At 35.4% G+C, this 19,791-nt stretch overlaps 1 protein-coding gene across 2 annotated transcripts; it reads left to right on the top strand.

Annotated features, from left to right (window-relative positions):
• The first annotated feature begins 5,875 nt into the window (after positions 1–5,875).
• On the top strand, positions 5,876–18,663 carry LOC124335803. 2 transcript variants are annotated; one of them, XM_046789266.1, is made up of 9 exons: positions 5,876–6,110; positions 6,182–6,357; positions 10,474–10,671; positions 10,876–10,969; positions 13,153–13,285; positions 14,571–14,599; positions 14,654–14,780; positions 16,693–16,806; positions 17,989–18,663. In XM_046789266.1, exons 2-9 carry the CDS (start codon positions 6,207–6,209, stop codon positions 18,136–18,138), a joined length of 996 nt encoding a protein of 331 aa, XP_046645222.1. In that variant the 5' UTR covers positions 5,876–6,110; positions 6,182–6,206; the 3' UTR covers positions 18,139–18,663. The 2 variants fall into 2 exon arrangements, with proteins under 2 accessions (XP_046645222.1, XP_046645221.1); XM_046789265.1 differs by having other exon boundaries at positions 5,877–6,357.
• The last annotated feature ends 1,128 nt before the right edge of the window (positions 18,664–19,791 follow it).

Here is a 19,791-nt window from a genome sequence, read left to right as displayed (position 1 = left end):
ATGTGAAAATTATGTCAGTGTACGTTTCACATAATTTCGTTTAATCATATCATATTTAACAAGATTCCTTCGGTAATATCCTTTGGTAATTTTTTTAAACGTTAAAGAGACAGAAAATAAAGGTTATGGTAGATTAATACATACTATAACGTTTGGAAAATTCTGTTTCCCTTTATTCTCTTTCATAATTGATTCTTTATAACTAATTGACTAATAATCTGTTAATATTATGAGTGGTGGGACTTAGGAGTGACGGAGGCTTCGCCCCGCCATCCCACGTCGCACTTCACGTTTAGATTAAGTTTTAGCAACATTTATTACTATAGTAACATGGAATTGGAAAAATTATTAGTTACATATTAACTATAAAGAATTGGATGTGCTCTTATAGCAGTTAGAATAAACCACCGCTGAAAAATCTTAATTCAGGCATATAACCTAAGTGTTTTACGACCGGTTCCAAAATCGATACCGATGGTAGCGTCGCTAGCGATATTACCATAGCTTTACTTCGTCTTTCGTTACATTGTTTGGGGTACACACCAACCTGACCACGCTTTCCCTTAAATCTTGTGTCAATTTTGGTCTAATGGTTAGCAACCCGGGCTGCCATTCGTATGGTTCGGGGTTCGAATCTCGATCAAGCCATTTGTAACTTTTGAAAAATTACACTTAAAAAACTTTCGGAGGTAAATGGAAGTGGAAGATCGGTGGTAACTCTTCACGACCGCCAAAAGATCTTGATGACTGTGGAGAGGACAAGGGAAGAAGAGAGAGATGACCCAGAGCTTCAAAATGAGTATGATCAAACATTTTTAAAATGTTCCTCAACTTCTTGGTTGATGACTAACTGTTAAAAAAAAGGGGAATAGAAATTTTACTTGATCAAAAAATTTATTAAAATCAAGATCATCATTTATTAAAAACAGTTAACAAAAAGAGGCAATAATAAGAACAATAAAGACGAAATCGAACAAGAACAATAAAAATCAAATCAAATATCATCAAAATATCAATATCATATCATCAAAACTTGTCTTGCTAGGGGAGATTCAAACTTTTTTTCTTTTTGTTAACACTGCTGAGCACTCACTGCACTGACATTTGGAAGGTTAAGCAAACAAAAGCGAATTCACTGCCTAGGATTCGGCAACCAGCTAGGTAACAAGTACGCAAATTAAAATTTTAAAACAGTAATGAAAACAAATGAAACCCCGTTACGACATGTATCAAATTTTGACAGAATTATGTACAAAATTTGGTGACGATTGGTCATTCAGGGAATAAACGTATAAACGATAACTAAATGGACATTAAACCCTCTGAATTTCACTACTAGCTACTACTACCCTATCCCCTATACCCCACACCCTATATTGTTAAGGACCTTCGTATATAAATATACCTCAGGGACAAAGAGTTTATATTTTTTCTGTCGAGAATTGTCCGGCGAACGATTGACTCCAAAAAATATTACTACGACAATAATTTTTTGAAAAGATTGGGAGTCTCAAACGCCGAAAAACCAATCAGCAAGGCAAGACTTGCTGGTTTTAAGAGACTACACCGGAAAAAGATCAAGTGTTACGTGATGTAGAAGAATAGAATAGAAGAAAGTTATCTTTTACTCAGTGCTTTTATTTACTACAGTAGTTTATCGTTGCAGGTAACCAGTCATGGACTGCAAGTAGTTATGGACAGCAAGTAGCTGGCATGTAGCCAGACATGAGCTACGAAGACAGTTGAATGTAACCAGACATTAGCTATCAGTTTAGTAGTAGGTAACCAGCCATGGACTACCAGTACAGCTTCATTTATCAGATATGAGCTTCAGGTATCGTTACATTTTTACATTGTAATCAGACATGAGCTGCAGGTACAGCTGCACGTAATCCAATGTAACCAGACATTCTGACTACGAGTCCAGTTGCATGTAACCATTAATGAACTACGAGTATAGCTGCATGTAACCAGTCATGAGCTTCAGTCAAAGCTGCATGTAACCAGTCATGAGCTTCAGGTAAAGCTGCATGTAACCAGTCATGAGCTTCAGGTTTAGCTGCATGTAACCAGTCATGAGCTACGAGTTAATCAGGTTTAGCTGCACGTAACCAGTCATGAGCTACGAGTTAAGTTGCATGTAACCAGTCATGAGCTTCAGGCATAGCTGCATGTAACCAGTCATGAGCTACGAGTTAAGTTGCATGTATCAAGTCATGAACTACGAGTATAGCTGCATGTAACCAGTCATGAGCTTCAGGTTAGCTGCATGTAACCAGGCATGAGCTAAGAAGACAGCTGCATGTAACCAGACATGAGCTTAGTTATCATTACATATTAACAGACATGAACTATGAGAAAATCTTAACATAATTCCCCTTAGTTTTAGCAGATATCAGCTTTTTTTTTCAAGCTAGGGCGTTTTCTTATCTTGCATGAAAAAATTAACATGAAAACCAGCTTGAATTTTTTCCCCTTAATAATTTTCCTAACTGTAAGCTAATTCCAGTATGGAAATTTTAATCTAGGGTTTCGCTCCACTTTTTTATAAGATATTCAGCTTTTATTTTACAAGCTAGGTTGTTTTCTGATCTGGCTTGAAATTATTTACCTTTAAATCAGCTCGAATTTCCCCCCTTAATATATTTCCTAACTGTTTCAGCTAATTCTAGTATTGAATTTTTAATCTAGGGTTTCGCTTAATTTGATCGAAATAAATCATGTTATTAAAAAAAGGTTAAACAAATGCGGCATGTGGGGTGGTCAGGCACAGACACAAAATAATTAGGCCTACAGATTTTTTTTATGTACAACCTAAAAACCTACGCATAGTAGGTACGTATAATAGGTATGAGCAAAGGGTGAAATTTAGAAAATATTTTTTTACATTAAAAATGGTTTGTTTTTATATAAGTTTGTTATTAGTGAAATCTGAAGTCTATGTGAAGAATTAGGCCTATCGCCACAATTATAACAGCATCAAATATTTTTTACTAAGCATACATTAAAAGATACCAGATCGGGACAACCAGCAACAGCAAGTAATGAGGAGCAGCAAAAAACTCTAAAGCAGTAAATGGATGGGTGGAAGTCCAATGGGCATACGCGCGGAAATTTCTTTTCCTTCATTAGGTAAGGCAGCGAGAAAATTTCAAGCTGCCTTCAATCTAAGATTTATAGCTAGAAAAATAAAAGCTAAATCTACTCTAAAATTCCCAATATGGAATTTAAAAATTTTGACCTGAAAATTTCTAGCTATATACACCTAACTCTGTAGCTATATTCTAGTATAGAACTAGCTAAAAGTTTCGTACGGGATCTGAAAGAAAATAGTTCCGTAATTACACAATGTCATGTGTAATTACGTGTATTACATTAATGAATGTAATAGAAAAGTAAACTTTTCATAAGTGTAATCACTATTGAAAAGTTATATTTAAGACCCCTTCCTTTCGTCCAAATATCGACTAGTACTATCTTTAAGTCGCCTATCAAGACAGTTTGAGGGTTTGAGGGTTCGAGGACTACTTTAAGTTGTCCGTGGCGTTCATGGCGTTCAAAGCAAAATATTAAATCGCCGATACAGTTGTTATGAGAACAACTTCCGTAAGTGTAAAATTAGCTTGCATTGAATTTAGCGAAAAATTTTCTAAGTCCAAATTTTAGCACGTCTGATTTAGTCGTTCTTTGGGTCCAGTTTTCTAATAGTATAACTGTCCGCAGTCAGTTTGATGTCGGACGTCTTACGGACATTATTCTTTAGTTATTTTACTATAAGTATTGTAAGTAATAGTCTACCCTATCTGTGGAAGAGCTGTACGTGCTAATTAACCCACTCTAACCATGAAATGCTCCCTGTGCGACAACTTTTGGCCTTCGACTCCCTCCGGTATAAAACCTAACGCGAACTTGCATTCTGCAACTCAGTGGTATAAGGAGCTCATTCTCTTGTAAACTTGTCTTGATGTGTCCGAGTAGAGGTTAACGCTGGCTATACGGAAGCTGTTGCCGTCCCTTCGGCAGCTCCGTGTGTATGACTCCGATCTCTCTCGATATTTATTGACTTGTATACCGACCTCTGTGTGCTCTTAAAGAGAATAAATAACGTCAGAACGATGAGATGTCAGCTACGTTTCACAGTATCTCCCGAGTTCTTCTTTCCGCAGACATCCTAAAGCCATCGTTTTTAAGTCTTCAATTTCTTGTCCTAAAGTTCAACCGGCTGGACATCCTAAAGACATATTTTTCAGTCTTCGATTTCTTTGTCCTAAGGTAATCCTGGCTGGACATTCTGAAAACATCCTTTTATGGTCCTTCGTCTCTTCGAAATACTTGTTATAATGTAGTCCTGGCTGGACATCTTTGATACAACTTTTTTTAGTCTGGGATGTCATTTGGACTATGGGACATCCTTGAGATGTTCTTAAAGACAACCCGGTGCTATGTGGGTTCATGATCACTCTTAAAGTTTCTTTATACTTTAATTCTCGTATATATAAAAAAAGAGTTTTAAACTAACGTGTAAATTTACGGAGTACGTAAAGTGAGAGAAATTTATTGATACAATTTTATTTCCCGATAGGGATTATCGAAACTCGTGTCATACGACCCCCCAAAACCACCAGTCGACATCCGATAAGATGGCGCTGTTCCTCTCAGAGGTGTGGGCTGAACGAGGGGGGGGGGTTCGTTGTTAATTTATATGTTTTTTCATCGTTAAATTAAAACAAAAACAATTAATTCTGGGTTGTAGAGAAGATGACGACGGATGGCAATGTTATAGTGCCAGTTAGATTTGAGTAGCCATTAATTTAGGTTAATTGATGGAAGTGTGGAATACGAGAAAAATGTTTCAGTAATAAATTTTTATTCCGCCAGATGGCTCTCATGCTTGTTCTACAAACTGTTTTTTAAGGCCGTAAATGAGTAACTAGCTGTATGTGTGAGGCCGTTGCCGTGGTAAATGAATAATCAAGGTTGCTTTTTGAAAGTTGTAAAAAGACTTCTAACAAAAGGTGATCAGAATTAAATTTCAATTTTTTTTATGTAAAAAAAAATTACATAAAAAAATTGATAATTTAATTCTGATTACTTTTTATTAGAAGTGTTTTTCAAAAATATTGCAAATAACCCCTACTATTTAACAAAATCATCTGCGGGTAGTCAGCTGTTCCACACAAGCTTATTGGAGAATGGCTTAAAACTTCCTCTCTACCTCATTGTGCTGCTAACTGGTGGGCGGCTTCCACTCCCCGGACCACTATCCCTTCAACTCCCCCTTTAGAGGGATAGCAAACTGCTTTCTCCTCTATATTCCTCTCTGGTTTTAGTTGCAATTACAAACGTATTTTTAAACTCGGATAGGAGAAATGACCTACAAATCTAAACTGTTTGTTTGTTTTAAACCTTTTTTTTGCTAGTTCTTGACTTCACTTCGGATTTTACATATTCTCCCAAATTTAAGAGCAAAATGATTCAATAAAAAATGCCTATTTTTCATATTCATGCAGATGTACAATGGAACTTATTCTTTTTCACATATATAATAGAAACTATTTTTCAAATAAGGATCATAAAATTGAAGAATTCACGTTTTCTCGTTTTGTTCAACAAGATATTTCCCTTTACTTAAAAATTAGTTTCCTTCGCCCTGGTAAAAAATGCTAGTGAAGCAGCCAGTCTATTATGGAACATAGCCAAGCTTTTTTAATACTATTTTTAGAAAACCTAAGTTGCCCAGAAATAAGTCGAAACGTTACCACGTGTTGGCCTACTTTTATCATTTACAGCAAACCCCGAATCAAGCCAAAAGCTGACGTGTTTAAAACACTTACTTGGGTTTGTCTAGCATATTACAAAGTCACACTGATATATTTTTACATAGGCTAACTGAGCTTTACTCCTAAGTCTTGCACGGATAGAGAACCGCTTATCCAGTTGTGGAAGTGCAAAAAGTGAGTTGGCAGCCAACTTATCTCAAGAGTAACACAAAATTATTCCACAGCATTGGAAAATGTTACCCAAGTTTTAGTGAGGAAACTGAAACACGTTGTATTTTTAGTGCTGAAGTGCTGATCTAACAGTTGTTTTCCTGGTTTTTCACACTAAGTGTATTTGCAATGAAAAACATTTTTGGAGCAGGTTGTTACATTTGCATATTGAATTCTATCCTATTATTCAGTACAGCATTTGGTAACACGTCGTCTATGGGGCAAAATCGTTCCCAATTGGATGATATAAAGATCTCTTCAGGCGGTGACAATCAAGTATCAGCTTATTGCCACATCAGTTCGAAGGAGCTCCTTGCTACGGCTGAATTAACAACTAGGGCGATTCTTCAAGGAATCTGTAATCCACGTAAGCAATTTTTGTATTTAAAATTGCTGGAAAATAAACTCGTCAAAAAATCACAAAACAGGATTGATCCTACAAATAGGACAATGCGAAAAATATGGGTTGTTATATAAGTTTGAAAAGTTTATTTTGTCTATATGTATATGTGTATGCGACCTTTTCTTAGAATAATAGGCGGTTCGATTTGTATTTGATCGATTGTAATGCTTTTTTTCAAAATATGCGGCACCCTTCCAAAATAACGCAATATTTAAGCCTATCCAAACGTGAAATTTAAGTAAATTACGAAAATGAAAAAAAATAATGCAAAAAATAACGCAAAATACGAAAATTTTCATACACCTAAGAGTAAGTGGTGAACCTCTCGGTTTCTTACGATAACATTTTTTAAAATATTACTATAAATTTAGTATCGTAATATGTATCTTAGGGTGGTCCATAGTAATCCAACATTTTTTTATTGCGTCGGTCTTCTAGTGTGTTGTTAAGAATGATATCGCAATTTCTTGTGTCAATGTTAATTTTTTTTAAATAATTTTTAGTTTCCCCGCAATCACTTTTAAATTTCCCTGAACATATTCCCCTTGATCTTAACTATAGAGATTTTTCCAATTGCTTCGTAATCACAGAGCTAAAAGTCGTGCGGCTAGTCGACTAGTCCGCACCATGGCGGGGGATAGCCGAAACTTGCTGCAGACTTGACTTGATTGAGGTAATACGACCTGAAAATGTTTACTTGTTTAGCTGTCATTTACTGCAGTTTTCCGGAACTATTTCGTTCATTTCTAGAAAAGTGTTGAAATGGTTAATGCCAAGTGTTGCATTCGTTTTTGTTTAAAAAGAAGAATTCGTCAATAGAGTTGGCTAACGTCCGAAGTTGCCAGTTTTATTCAAGCGTAAAAAAATTTTGGACACGTACTCTTGCATGGTGGCTTATGGTGTTTCTCCGGTGTCATTCTTTGTTTAATGTTTCCCAATTCAGTCGTCTTCAGTTGCTCTTTTTCATTAGATAACTACATTCCTTAGTTATCAGGTAATCTTTTAAGATTTATTTCCCCTCGATGATCATTGTAGTTTATTTATTATTAATTTTTTAGTAAATGGCATTTTATTTTCAAAGACTTTGTCCTGCCCCAAGGAAAGAGAACCCCGCGCACCCCTTTGTCTCCTCTTTGTTTCTTCCTTCGTCTCTTCTTTCCATTCTTCCCCTGGGGTAGGAAATGGCGATATTTTTTTGTAAACACGGTAGGGACGTTTAAAAAAAAATTAATAATAAATTAACTACAATGACTATCGAGGGGGAATAAAAATTAAAAGATTACCTGATAACTAAGGAATGTAGTTATCCAATTATGAATAAAAACTAAAGGCGACTGAAATGGGACACATTAAACTAATCGAATGATCTTGTGATGCAGATTTTCAAAGTTGAATTTTTTTTTATATTTTTGAATGACTTGAAACTCTTAATTTACCCCTGAGGTATATATTTATATATACGAAGGTCCTTAAAAATATTAGGGTGTGGGGTATAGGGGATTGGTAGTAGATCTCAGAAGGTTTAATGTCCATTATGTATTTCCTTATACGTTTCTTCCCTGAATAACCAATGGTCACCAAATTTTGTACATAATTCTGCCAAAATTTGATACGCCGTTTAGTCGTTTTTCATTTTTTTCTATTAATGTTTAAAAAATTACTTTGCGAACTCGTTACCTTAATTTTTCTTCGAACTCCAACCATCGATAGCAAACCAAGCCCAGCTGTTTTACATCGATTCCATTCTTTACTCAACAATCAATGAAAAAAAAATTAATGGCCAGAAGAATAGATCTCCCTTGCTTTTTTAAAAATCGGCCGCTAGATTGCGTGGCAAAATGACGTCTTTCAATGGCGAAAATCTTCAGAAAATGACAAAATATTTTCAAGATTTTCAATTGCCAATATCTCTGCTAATAACCGTTTAAAATAAAAATGGGGCGAGATGTCTCTGGAGAGGGGCAAAATCTTTCATTCTAAAAAATTCGATTTTTTTTAAGGTCTGGTTTGCCCGAAAACTGATGTCAAAAATCAGTAAAAACGCTACAATTTCAGGGGGGTCCCTAAGTTTTCATTAAATAACATAAAAACTATGCTAGCTAGAACATTGCGGATTTCACCATTGTGTTTTCCGTAAAATTTTGCACAAAATGTTTTATACGGGGTCTGGCTGCAATGCCTTCGCAACCCTTTTAAAAAAATTGAAAACCCCAAAACCCACAATTTTGATTTCATTGAGTGGTGGACTCAGTGTTAGAATACATCTAATAGATTCTATGAGACGCTACAACGGTAGCGAAGCTACCATCGGTATTAATTTCACAACCGGTCGTAAAAAAGTTAGCCTACATGCAGTAATAAAGATTGTTTTCGGCGATTGTTTGATCTAACTGCTATAAGGGAACATTAATTTCTTTTTCGTTTATCTGTAACTAATAATATTTATGATTCCATATTGCTAGTTATAAATGGTACTATAACTTAATATAAAAACAAAGTGCGGCGTGGGTTGGCGCGGCGAAGCCTCCACCACACCTAAGTCGTGCCACTCATAATATTGACAGATTATCATGAGTCAATTAGTTATAAAGAATCAATTAATTAAACAGAATAAAACGGAAATAGAAAGAATTTTCCACACGTCATAGTATGTATTAATCTACTATTGAAGCTTGAATGTCTGTCTCTTCAACGTTTAAAAAAATTCCCGAAAGACATTACCGAAGTAATCTTCTTTTTGGATTTAAAGTAAAACTAGTTCGTGAACTTGATGAACAAACAAATAAGGAATCCGTTGACTCTCATTGCCTGTGGCTACCCGTGGCATGGCCTTAGGATATGGGGGGAAAAGGGGAGTATTCTAAAACTAAGGATTTCCTCCCGTTTTGCAACCCTTAGGCTTATCCATGCATTACCCGTGCATGCCATTGCATATCCTTAGGCCATGCCACGGGTAGGGACAGGCCATGCGACACTTTTTTTGTGATTCAATTTCCAATATTTAAAAACAATACATGAAAATGTTAAAAACTTTCACCTTTTTAAAATAAAAAATCGCGGATAAAGAGTATTCATTTGTCTTTCTGAGAAAAAAATGAAACTCGTAGCTGCAATTTTAGTCTATTAAGAAATTCCAGCGCGAGACACCGTAAGGCCTATCTCACGCGGGTTAAAACGACGAAATTTGAGCGGGATGATCCAATACTCGTAGTGGGTACTGTATTTAGTATAGTTATGTGGAACAGTTTTAACAAGCAATCCCACCCTCCATTCCCGTCTTCTTGGCGGAGGCTGTTTGAAATGAATACGAAAAAGAGCTAGAAAGTTCTAATCGCCTTCCCTAGGGTTGTGACGATCGCAATCGTTCGTTCGCGCGATCACGACCGTGGTAACTTTGTTGTGATCGCTACTGCGAACGCGATCCAAACAAACGAAAAAGTTTCAGCGAATAATTGAATTTTCGCAAGATTTTTTTGACCCTCCTTCCCATCGCCATTTTGTCTCCCCCTTCTTGGCCTAGCGGTGATCGCAAAAGAGATCGCGACCACAACCGCGATTGTTTTTTTTACTGTTGATCTAAACTGAGATCGCGGTAAAAAAAAATAAGATTGGTCACAACACTGGCCTTCCCTAAAGCCAGAATAACAAAAATGGAAAACTGATTCGACACCAGGATCTGTAAAAGCTACAGATTAGGGGGACAAACCACCGACTTTTTCTAAAATTTTTTAAATCTGATAGTATCCCACCCCAAGTAATTTCCGGATTTAAACAGATTTTCACTTCCCAAAAAGGGTGTTTTGGTCTGTTTCGTTTGGGGCCTACTTTAAAAAAAAGAGAAGACCTGTTAGTGTTAAACATCGTATGGTTAGGATGAAAGATTGCTTGTTAAACAAAATAATATACACATAAAAAAAATCTTTTACGCGTCAACAAATATTCCGGGGAAAATTTATAACATTTCACTTAGACTATTAACTCGTATTAACTATTGAAATAAATAGGAAAACAGTTTTAGCAAAGACTAATCTTTGTTATAGTTTGAATATATAATTAAATCCGTTAATCTTCTACTTTCAGGGGAAATAGAAGATCGGCTACACAACATAGAATCCCAAATGGCTGACCAGCTTAATGTCATAAAGACAATGATTCTTAACATCGAAGACAAATTAGCACAACAAGATAGTCAATACCGTCGAGCTAACCGAAAGTTGCATGGTGCCGTGGCAGAACTAAGTGAATCTGTGCAGTCCTGCACGAGTCTGCCCAATTCAGGTTATCTATTTTTTTTAAAGATTTCGAAATATTTCAAATGTTTATCGCTATTTTCCTTAAACACCAACCTGAGCCTACCCTTCAGATATTTTCAAACAGGGAAATTCATGAATCAAGAAAAATTGAGATTCAATTATAATTGAAACAAACAGAATTTTTTTTTCACAAATTACAAATATATATATATTCGATTCTAATTAATAGCAAGCAATTCAATCCATGTTGAAACTTCTCAAGCAACGCCAACGTCCCAATTGAAGCAGGCTCCTGCGTCTTCTTTTTACAGTTCACCTATAACGTAAGTAAACTTTGAAATTTTGAATACAAACGTTAACACCTAAAAGACTTAAGAGGCTTTCGCTGTCCATAAAGTATGTCACGCCGTTTGACTCGTTTTTAACCCCCCTCGTTACTCAGTGTCATAAAAGCCTTAAGGAGCCTTCACACTGAAAGGAACGCAACGTTACGGAGCAAAGGGTAGCGTAGCGCCACTTGGTGCGACGGAAGAATATTACTCTAGCGTAAAAGTTTGTTTAAAGCTCCTCCCCACGCTCAATGCCTTTACGCTACACTTCATATTCTTCCGTCACACCAAGTGGCGCAACGCCATGTTTTGCAAACTAATTAACAAGAAAAGTCAACAATTATCTTAAGGCTACGCCGGTTTACCATGCAAAGCTTGTTAAACAAAATAATATACACATAAAAAAAATCTTTTACGCGTCAACAAATATTCCGGGGAAAATTTATAACATTTCACTTAGACTATTAACTCGTATTAACTATTGAAATAAATAGGAAAACAGTTTTAGCAAAGACTAATCTTTGTTATAGTTTGAATATATAATTAATATATTTGCCCGACATGGTTAACGTAAAAAAGATCGAAGAGTCTGGTCAGAGTAATCTATACAAGATATCTTTAAAAAATTACCAGAAAAACAGTTGGAATAGTTGACTGGCGACTGAACCCCACGACCCGAATAGACTAGGCTAACGTCCAAAGTTGCCAGTTCTAATAAAGCGAACAAAAGATTTTGGACACAAACCCGTAATTTTCTTGCATGGCGGCCCATGTAGATTAGACCGGTCTCATTATCGGTTTTGATTTTCCATTGCATATGTCTCCAGTTCCTTATTCGTTATTTGTTCTTATGAATTCCTTGGTTATCAGGTGATATTTTTATTTTTATTTCATCTTGATATTCATTGTATTCAATTTGGGCGTGGGTCCTGATTATGTCCTGGAATATTAAATTTTTAAAAGGTATAGAACAAACAAAAAGGGCCATGTCCAACATAGTCTGTCCCAGCCAACCCCGTTCTCCCCTACCAAATTTGATTCGATTTGCGGATATCGCTTGCATTGAACCCCAGAAACACTTCGCCTTTTTACACTCTGACGTAGATAATGAATTGTTTACAGACAGTGTGATCTAATAAAAATATTTTCAAATTCTATATTCCTTCTGGTTAAACCCTCAGGGATAAGTTTGCAAAATTAAATTTAAAATGCAGTAAAATTTTACACTAGTGAGTGAAATTGTATGCTAGAATTATTTATAAACACACCAGTTGGAATGAACATGGGCCAATAAGAAAAATCTAATCAGAAATAAAGGGTTGAAATCCTATGCTTAATTATAAGGGAATCTACAGAAAATTAAAATCTTCTGTGAATTCATTTAGAATAAACATTACCCTCAGGGATAACTTTGATTTATTTAACCCTTAAAAATTTATACGCACAGATAATCTTGAAAGAAGTCATGCAATTTTGTTCGTGCATGAGAGGCAGTGTTCCGTCACTTTTTGAGAAGATAAGATAAGATACGAAAAGATAAGTTAAATTTGTATCTTTTTGCATATCTTATCTGCGATTCAAAAAAATATACTTTCATCTGATCTTAATCTTATCCTTTCAATTTTTTTACAAAGATATCAGATAAGATAAAAGATAACTAGTTGCTGGGTGCACTGCAACGCTTTGTCAGTAGTCACCAAAAGTAGTCTGCAGAGTTTGAGTTTTTGCGAAGCCGTAAACTGAAGTGATCAACTACGGTCGTAAATTCCAACATTAATTAGTAACATTAAGTTACAATATGCCAATGTCCTCCAATAAATTCAAAACTTAAGTATCTTATCTTGTCTTTTACTTATCTTTAGCAATTTATCAGATAAAGATATCACTAAAACTTATCTTCATCTTATCTTATATTTAACTTATCTTTATCTTTTTTTTTTTTAATTTTGTCAATATTTTACCTTTATCTATCTTCGCAGTAGCGAAAAAGTGTTATTTAATCAGATAACACAAAATCAAAAGATACGTTACACTGTAACTTATTATAATGTAAAAAAAAATTATATTATTTCAATGACAAAAGGAAGTCCAGCATTATATGCTGTATTTTAGTATTTACTTAGTATGTATATTTAAAAATATAAAAATTTTAATAATAAAAATACATTTATTATAAGTATTGGCGTAAGAAGCACCGGAGCCGACCCAGACGAAGAAGATATGCTGAATCCTCGCCAAGAGGAGATAGACCGATACAATAGTTCAATTCACATTGAGGGTGGAAAAAGAGTATTCAGCTATTTCTGGAAGGTACTTGATTTCACTGAAACAGTATTTTTTTTAGCATCCAAATGTCTTGAAATTTCTTTTATTGTTTGAGAATTGGATTTAATCCAACACGGGTTTCGTTAAAATGACAGAATACACAATATAGTAGTAAGGAGTTTTATCTGATCGATGTTAAAATCGATAAATATAATATGAATCAAACCACCTCCGTATTCAGGAAGGTTACAACTTCGGTGTTAAAAGGCTAGTATACCCATAGAAGATCTCAGGCTCAATTTGTCAGCTATTGCGTGACCAACACCCGGGACTTCTGGTAGTTTTGTTTATAGATATAGGTTAATCTAATTTCAATCTCATGTATTATAAACACTTTTTTAAACGACCATTGACGAGGCGTATTGTTCCAGCCAGATTGGGTTTTGATACCACCGTACCGTACCGACACAGTATGAATAGCTAAAACAACCAGCTTCTCGCTTCCCCACAAGATAGTATTGTAAGTGAGGGAATTCCCCTTTATCTTAGCATCCGTTGTCCCCTTCCCCTGCTAGAGAATTTCTACGCTCCCCTTGTCCTCCCCAATCTGACTAGGGAATTCCGCTTTCGCCTTTTCGTACATTCTCTGTGAGTTTTCTTAGATATTTTTCTTCTCTCTGTTGATGGGCGTTAATGGCCATAGAAAATTAAAGATAGTTTGAGAACTCAAAATCTTCTCACTTCAACATGGTTTTCGTTCGATAATGTTTTATTTCCGTAATGCACATAATTTAAACAAATCAGAAAGTACATCAAGAGAGATGGAGACATACACAGAACCTTTACCGTGTTGCCAGCGAAAAATCTACAAAGATAGAAATAAGACAAGTTTAAAACGGAGAACGAGTGAACCAGCACCAGACCGAATAAAAGAACTGACTATTTAACTGAGAAGGGGTGAGCCAACACTAGACCGACTTAACAGCATGACGAAAGAAGAACTGTATTAGGTATCTTTTTATACAAGTCAGAACAGGGTCAAACGTGGTTATCAACAGTAGAGTCAAGGTTAGCGTGGGTCATAAAAAGAAGGGGGAATGACTTGTATTGAGGCCAGCGAGAGGGCAATAAACCAACGAAGGAAACTATTTAGCCAAAAGTAGGGCTCTGATATCAAATCCTTAAAACAGTAATCCCTCAGGGATAAAAAATTACCTTGCAATATTGCAATATTGTGTTCTTTAACCTTATTCTGTCCAAAAAACTGTTAAATTTGTTTTCCTCTTCTTACAGTAATATCTACCTAAAATTCGATTTTTTGGTAATCTAGGTTGGTGACATGGAATATAAACTGAAAAGGTATAAATTCAATTTTATCGAAAAATGCTATTATAATCCACCTCTTGTACAAAGTTGGGGACCACGTCGCTCCTTGCGCTCGCCTAGTTTCTACATATTCGAATATGGATACATGATGTATATTCGATTGTTTCCACGTCAAAATGGCCAAAATGTTTACGCACATGTTGGTTTAACCAAGGTAAGTAAAGCCTGGGCTACACTAGAGATTTTTTGCGTTACTAAACATTTAACATTATTTAACTTAAGTTTTTTTGCTGCGCGTTAGCTCTAGAATACGAAGTTCCAGTATTTTCAATAGCCTTTGAATTGTAAATTAAAACGCATTTTAAAATTTTATCCATTCTCCCTTCCTTTCCCCTCGTGCTGAGTTTTGGCACCATCCGAAATCTGTATTTGGTTAGTGTTGTTAGGTGGGGGTGTGGTTGAAAATTTATTTTATTTTTCCCACTCTGGATTTCCATTTATTTTGTTATTTCCCGGGGATTAGGGATGATACGAAAACTCTGCACGAGGGGAGAAAACGGTTAAATTAATAAAAAAACGGATTTTTATTTTAAAATTTAATATTTCTATTTATTCAAAAAATCTGAAACTTTTATGTGTTCTAGAACTAACGCAGCTCTTTATTAAAAAAAAACAACCCCATCTTAATAGCTTAACCCGATCTGTACTAATGGGCCGCCAAGTAGGCCTTTTTCCTTAAGGCTCCGCGGGGTGTTCCCAAAAACCCAAACTTAATGCTCGGCTTAAAAACTACCCTTTCCATGTTTGAAAAATTCAAAAAAAATTAGTTTAACCCTAACTGTAATGACTACGCCAAAAAATTTCGTCGCCTTCTGACGAAAATTTAAATTTTTTGGAAGCGCCGAGAAAATCACTTTTTTTCAAGATCTCTCGCGCATTTCCATACTTTGGGTAGGCACTGTATGAGATATGAATATGGTAATATATTTGATATTTTGGGTATTAAATTTGTCTGTCCTTAATTAACACTCAAATAACAAAGAAACTAATTTAACCAATATTGAAATTTTGTGACATGTGGAATTGCTTACGTTACATGGTTCACTGCATGTTGCATATAACACTATATATATGAATACATAGTTTTACATGCAAAGCTGTATGTTAATACATACTTTTATTTAAAAAAATACAGCAATGAATTAGAGCTCCCACCCGAATTCCATCAGGTTGGTTGCAGTCCATAAGTTGTGACGAATTGCGCCGTCACTTTTTAGTAGTTGATGTTGATGCTTATCCACTAGTCTAGGTCTATAAACTAGTCGATGCTTATAGACTAGTCGATGCCCGTCAACTAGCAACCGGTAAAAAATACATTCTTACATGGCAACATTGCCTATGCAGCGCGGGCTCCGCTCTTGAGCTGCGAGGATCTCCAGCACTTCTCTCGCGGCCACGGGAGTGCCCCTCCAGGGTCCCCACTCCCGCGGGCTCGAGTCAGGCTGGAGGAGTTCTCGCTGCAGACGCTTGCTTCGGCAAAGTTACCGGTTATAATTGTATATAAAAGGTAAATCGCAGACGAAGTTTTAACCACTAACCTTTCGTGTCATACACCAGCTCTGTAACCACCGTCGGGTCTTCCATTTACGGATATAAAAAAGAGTATTTTATCAAACGTATTTGTTGTAACATAGTTGATCACATGAGCGTCTAGTCGATAAGCATTATCATATACTACTACCAAAAAAGTGACGGCACGATTCGTCGCAACTTATACACTAGTCGTCTGCCACTATGTTGAATTGCATTTGATTCAAATCAATTCAACTTGAATTGTTTTGTTTTTTCAGATTTTCCGAATATTCAGTTCAACTAGTATTGGAAAACAATTAAATAAGAAAGTCATTATTAATCACGGACATTTCAATATTTTTCAACTATTTCGAAGAAACAGTGGTACAAATAATATGAATTATGAAGGAATTATTGAAAAGAAAATTGCCGTAAAGAAGAAAAAATATTTCTTTACGATTACGCATTATCCAGAATATGTTCGTTTAACTGAAAGAATAAGAGAAATAAGTCACCAAGGATTAAATTTGATTTGTCAAACATTTTTATTACAGGGAGATTATGACGAGGCTTTGGAATGGCCATTTATTTTGAAACATCGTATATCTATTCTTGACCAAGTTTCATCTCCCTTTCAAGATATTTCTTCACGAGTTTGGGATCCGAAGGTAAAACAATTACCTTTTGAAATCTGACATCTAAATACATTTCATTAAAAAACTGAAAAACTTTTTTAAAAAAGATCAATTTTTGAAGCATTACCAAACAGTCTAATTTATAAATTTTTATGATAGGGGTAGTATACAGTCATCCGTGAAAGTTTCTTGAACAGGCAAATGGCTCTCTATGTTTTAAGTTTAATTTGACGGAAGAGATACTACGGTGCCTACCGTACCTCCGGTATTTTACGCCCTTTTCTCTATTTCTTTATATTATTCTCTTCCTTTCCCTACGAAAGAGTTAAATTTTAGATTTTTATTGTCAAATAAGCGCGTCTTGGGTTCGGAAGTGGTATTTTTACTCACTTCACTTGTTAGTGCCATCTGGGGAGAGGGTTTCTTAATGCTAGGTTTTTTATATAAAGGAATTTTCCATTGTCGAAAGGGAATTGTAAAAAAGGTTTTTGTCTCGCTCAAGCTTTTTTATGTTAATACGAAACAAGGGAAAATAAATATTTTTGAAGGCGACAGCTTACGCCACATTTTCATTACATCTTTTAAACATACCAATGAAATATCACGGGAAAACGAAAGAGCTTGAATTTGTATTAATTAATGGCGTTTTGGATCATGATGCAGTTTTGGGGAAATTGCTTTTTTTTACATTATCCAACCTCCTCACAATAAATTGCACCATATTCAGAAACAAAATTTATAAATTTCAAAATAAATGCAGATCCAGGCGTGTTCGTCTCTGCTTGCTTTATTTGTTGGCGTACGTTGACCTACGAAATTACGTGTGTCCGGTCTGCTATATGAAAACGCTGCAGCTAAGGTCACATCTTGAATTGGTTACCTGGTTGCACGCCACGAAAAACGAGAGTAGACAGTCCTACAAAGACACAGTTAAAAGTTCGTTTAACTCGAATATTGATTCATACGCCATTTCAGTTTAAGGTATTTTTACGAATGGTATTTCGTGGTGCTTACCCTTTCTCTTAATGTTTGGTTAGGTTAGACTACGTTAGAATGGAGAAGAAATGGAAGAAGAAAACAATATAAAATGAGAGATATAAAGTGAAACAGGGAGAACACGCCAGTATATTTTCCATCAACTTGCCTTATTTGATTATTAAAATAGTTATGTATTTTTATAGAACTAATAGTTACGTATTTTTATTTTTATTTTAGATTTTATGTTCCGGGTGGAATTGGAAACGCCCAGCTACGGGTGACAACCACGAATGTGTCGGATTGGGATTTCCAACTGAAGATCTTCGCGCACAACATTTTCTCCGTGACGATAACCTTCTCATAAAACTAACCGTATATCTTGATTAACAAGATATCTTATTTTTAGTTTTACCACTTGAAGATGGCTCTTTCGTTTCTTTGGTTAGGAATTTTTATAAATGTAAACTTTTAAGTTTGTATACAGTGGTTCCAGGTTGCCATCTTGGCAATTGGCCTTGTTTGCACTTTCTTCCAGTTTGGTGCAACCTAAAAAAAGCATTGACGTTGTCCATAAGAAAAGGCTACGAAAAGGACAGTAAAGGAAGGGAAGAATAGAGTGGGGAAGAAAGGGGTCGGACTCTCTTTTTTCACTCTCCCTTTGTCTTTCCATTCGTACACTTTCTTATGGACAATGTCAATGCTTTTTTTTAGGTTGCACCAAACTGGGAGAAAGTCCTATCCAAGACGGCAACCTCGAACCACTCTATTGTTGTTGTTATAACGAGTTACAATAAACACTTCTATGATGCCCTTGCAAATGGAAATAACTGATCAGTTTTATGGCATGTATGTAAAATTTGTAGAGTGGATTTCTTTTCTGGATGTAAATTCCTGAACGTTTCTTTTGCATTATTTAGCGATCAAGAAAAAAGGTTATTAATTGAAAGTCACTAGGCCTTCACTACAGACCTTGGCACACGCTACTTCCGTATTTATTGGAACTAGGTGCAAAAACTACCAGCTTCGGATTTCTTCCACAATGAGCGCGATGGAGCATTAAAGAAAACTAGGCTAGGTGGGAATTGTAATATTCTCGTGTTTGTATTCTCGCGTAAGCTCTCAATGCCTACGCAGTGTAGGTTTATGTTATGAATGACCACGTTGCAGCTCCTCTAGATATAACGATAGGGATAAACGAACGGCTTTAAACCCCTTGAAGCTACCCTCGTTCTATGCTGTATGGTTGCGCGTCGAGCATTAGTTCTGAAAAGAATTATTTTCCCTCTTTGCTCTACTGATTTGAGTCTTCACACACCGTATATTCTAATTTAACACTTAACATTTCAAAAATGTTTTTATTTCTAAATAAGGGTTAGATATTCCCCATATTGTATGAATTATTTCAGATTCCACTTGGAAGTGGAAAACTTTGAGGTATAGGGAAGGGTTTTCTGAGTTGGTTTTATTGTAAATCATTCATTAAATTCTTAAAGATTGAAGAATTCTGCATCTTTTGGAACAAAGAAAAAGATTTTAGCTTGATTTTTTATACTTTTTTTATATTTTTGAAAATGCCGTATTTAACCAACATATGCTCACCGACTTAAGACATACCTTTGTCTTCATATTTTCAAAATAACAGACAAAGCATTGTCTTAAGATTTATCTGTTTTAAATACGATATTATTTCTCCCGCTAGTGATTGGTAGCTGTATTTAAAGTTTACTTATTCATATTTTTGTCATTATATGTTAAGTTGAATTTTTTTTTCCGGCTTTACCAAGAGGGCTGATTCTTTCTTTTGTTTAGACAAAGCATTGTCTTAAGATTTTGTCTGTTTTAAATACGATATTATTCCTCCCGCTAGTGATTGGTAGCTATATTTAAAGTTGACTTATTAATATTTTTGTCATTATATGTTAAGTTGAATTTTTTTTCCGGCCTTACCAAGAGGGTTGGATGATTCTTTCTTTTGTTTAGACAAAGCATTGTCTTAAGATTGGTCTGTTTTAAAAACGATATTATTTTTCCCGCTAGTGA

The sequence above is a fragment of the Daphnia pulicaria genome, chromosome 4, assembly GCF_021234035.1.
Source record: "Daphnia pulicaria isolate SC F1-1A chromosome 4, SC_F0-13Bv2, whole genome shotgun sequence".
Classification (NCBI taxonomy): domain Eukaryota; kingdom Metazoa; phylum Arthropoda; class Branchiopoda; order Diplostraca; family Daphniidae; genus Daphnia; species Daphnia pulicaria.
The sequence above is the reverse complement of the archived record's forward strand: the minus strand, read 5'-3'. Positions and strand labels throughout refer to the sequence as shown.

What these genes read in the sequence shown, in the direction of transcription:
- LOC124335803 (XM_046789265.1), top strand. Translation starts at nt 6,120, where the DNA reads ATGAAAAACATTTTTGGAGCAGGTTGTTACATTTGCATATTGAATTCT. An exon ending in TCAAGGAATCTGTAATCCAC is followed by an intron (nt 6,358 to 10,473) that starts GTAAGCAATTTT and finishes TTCTACTTTCAG; the next exon opens with GGGAAATAGAAGATCGGCTA. An exon ending in TATTCAGCTATTTCTGGAAG is followed by an intron (nt 13,286 to 14,570) that starts GTACTTGATTTC and finishes TTGGTAATCTAG; the next exon opens with GTTGGTGACATGGAATATAA.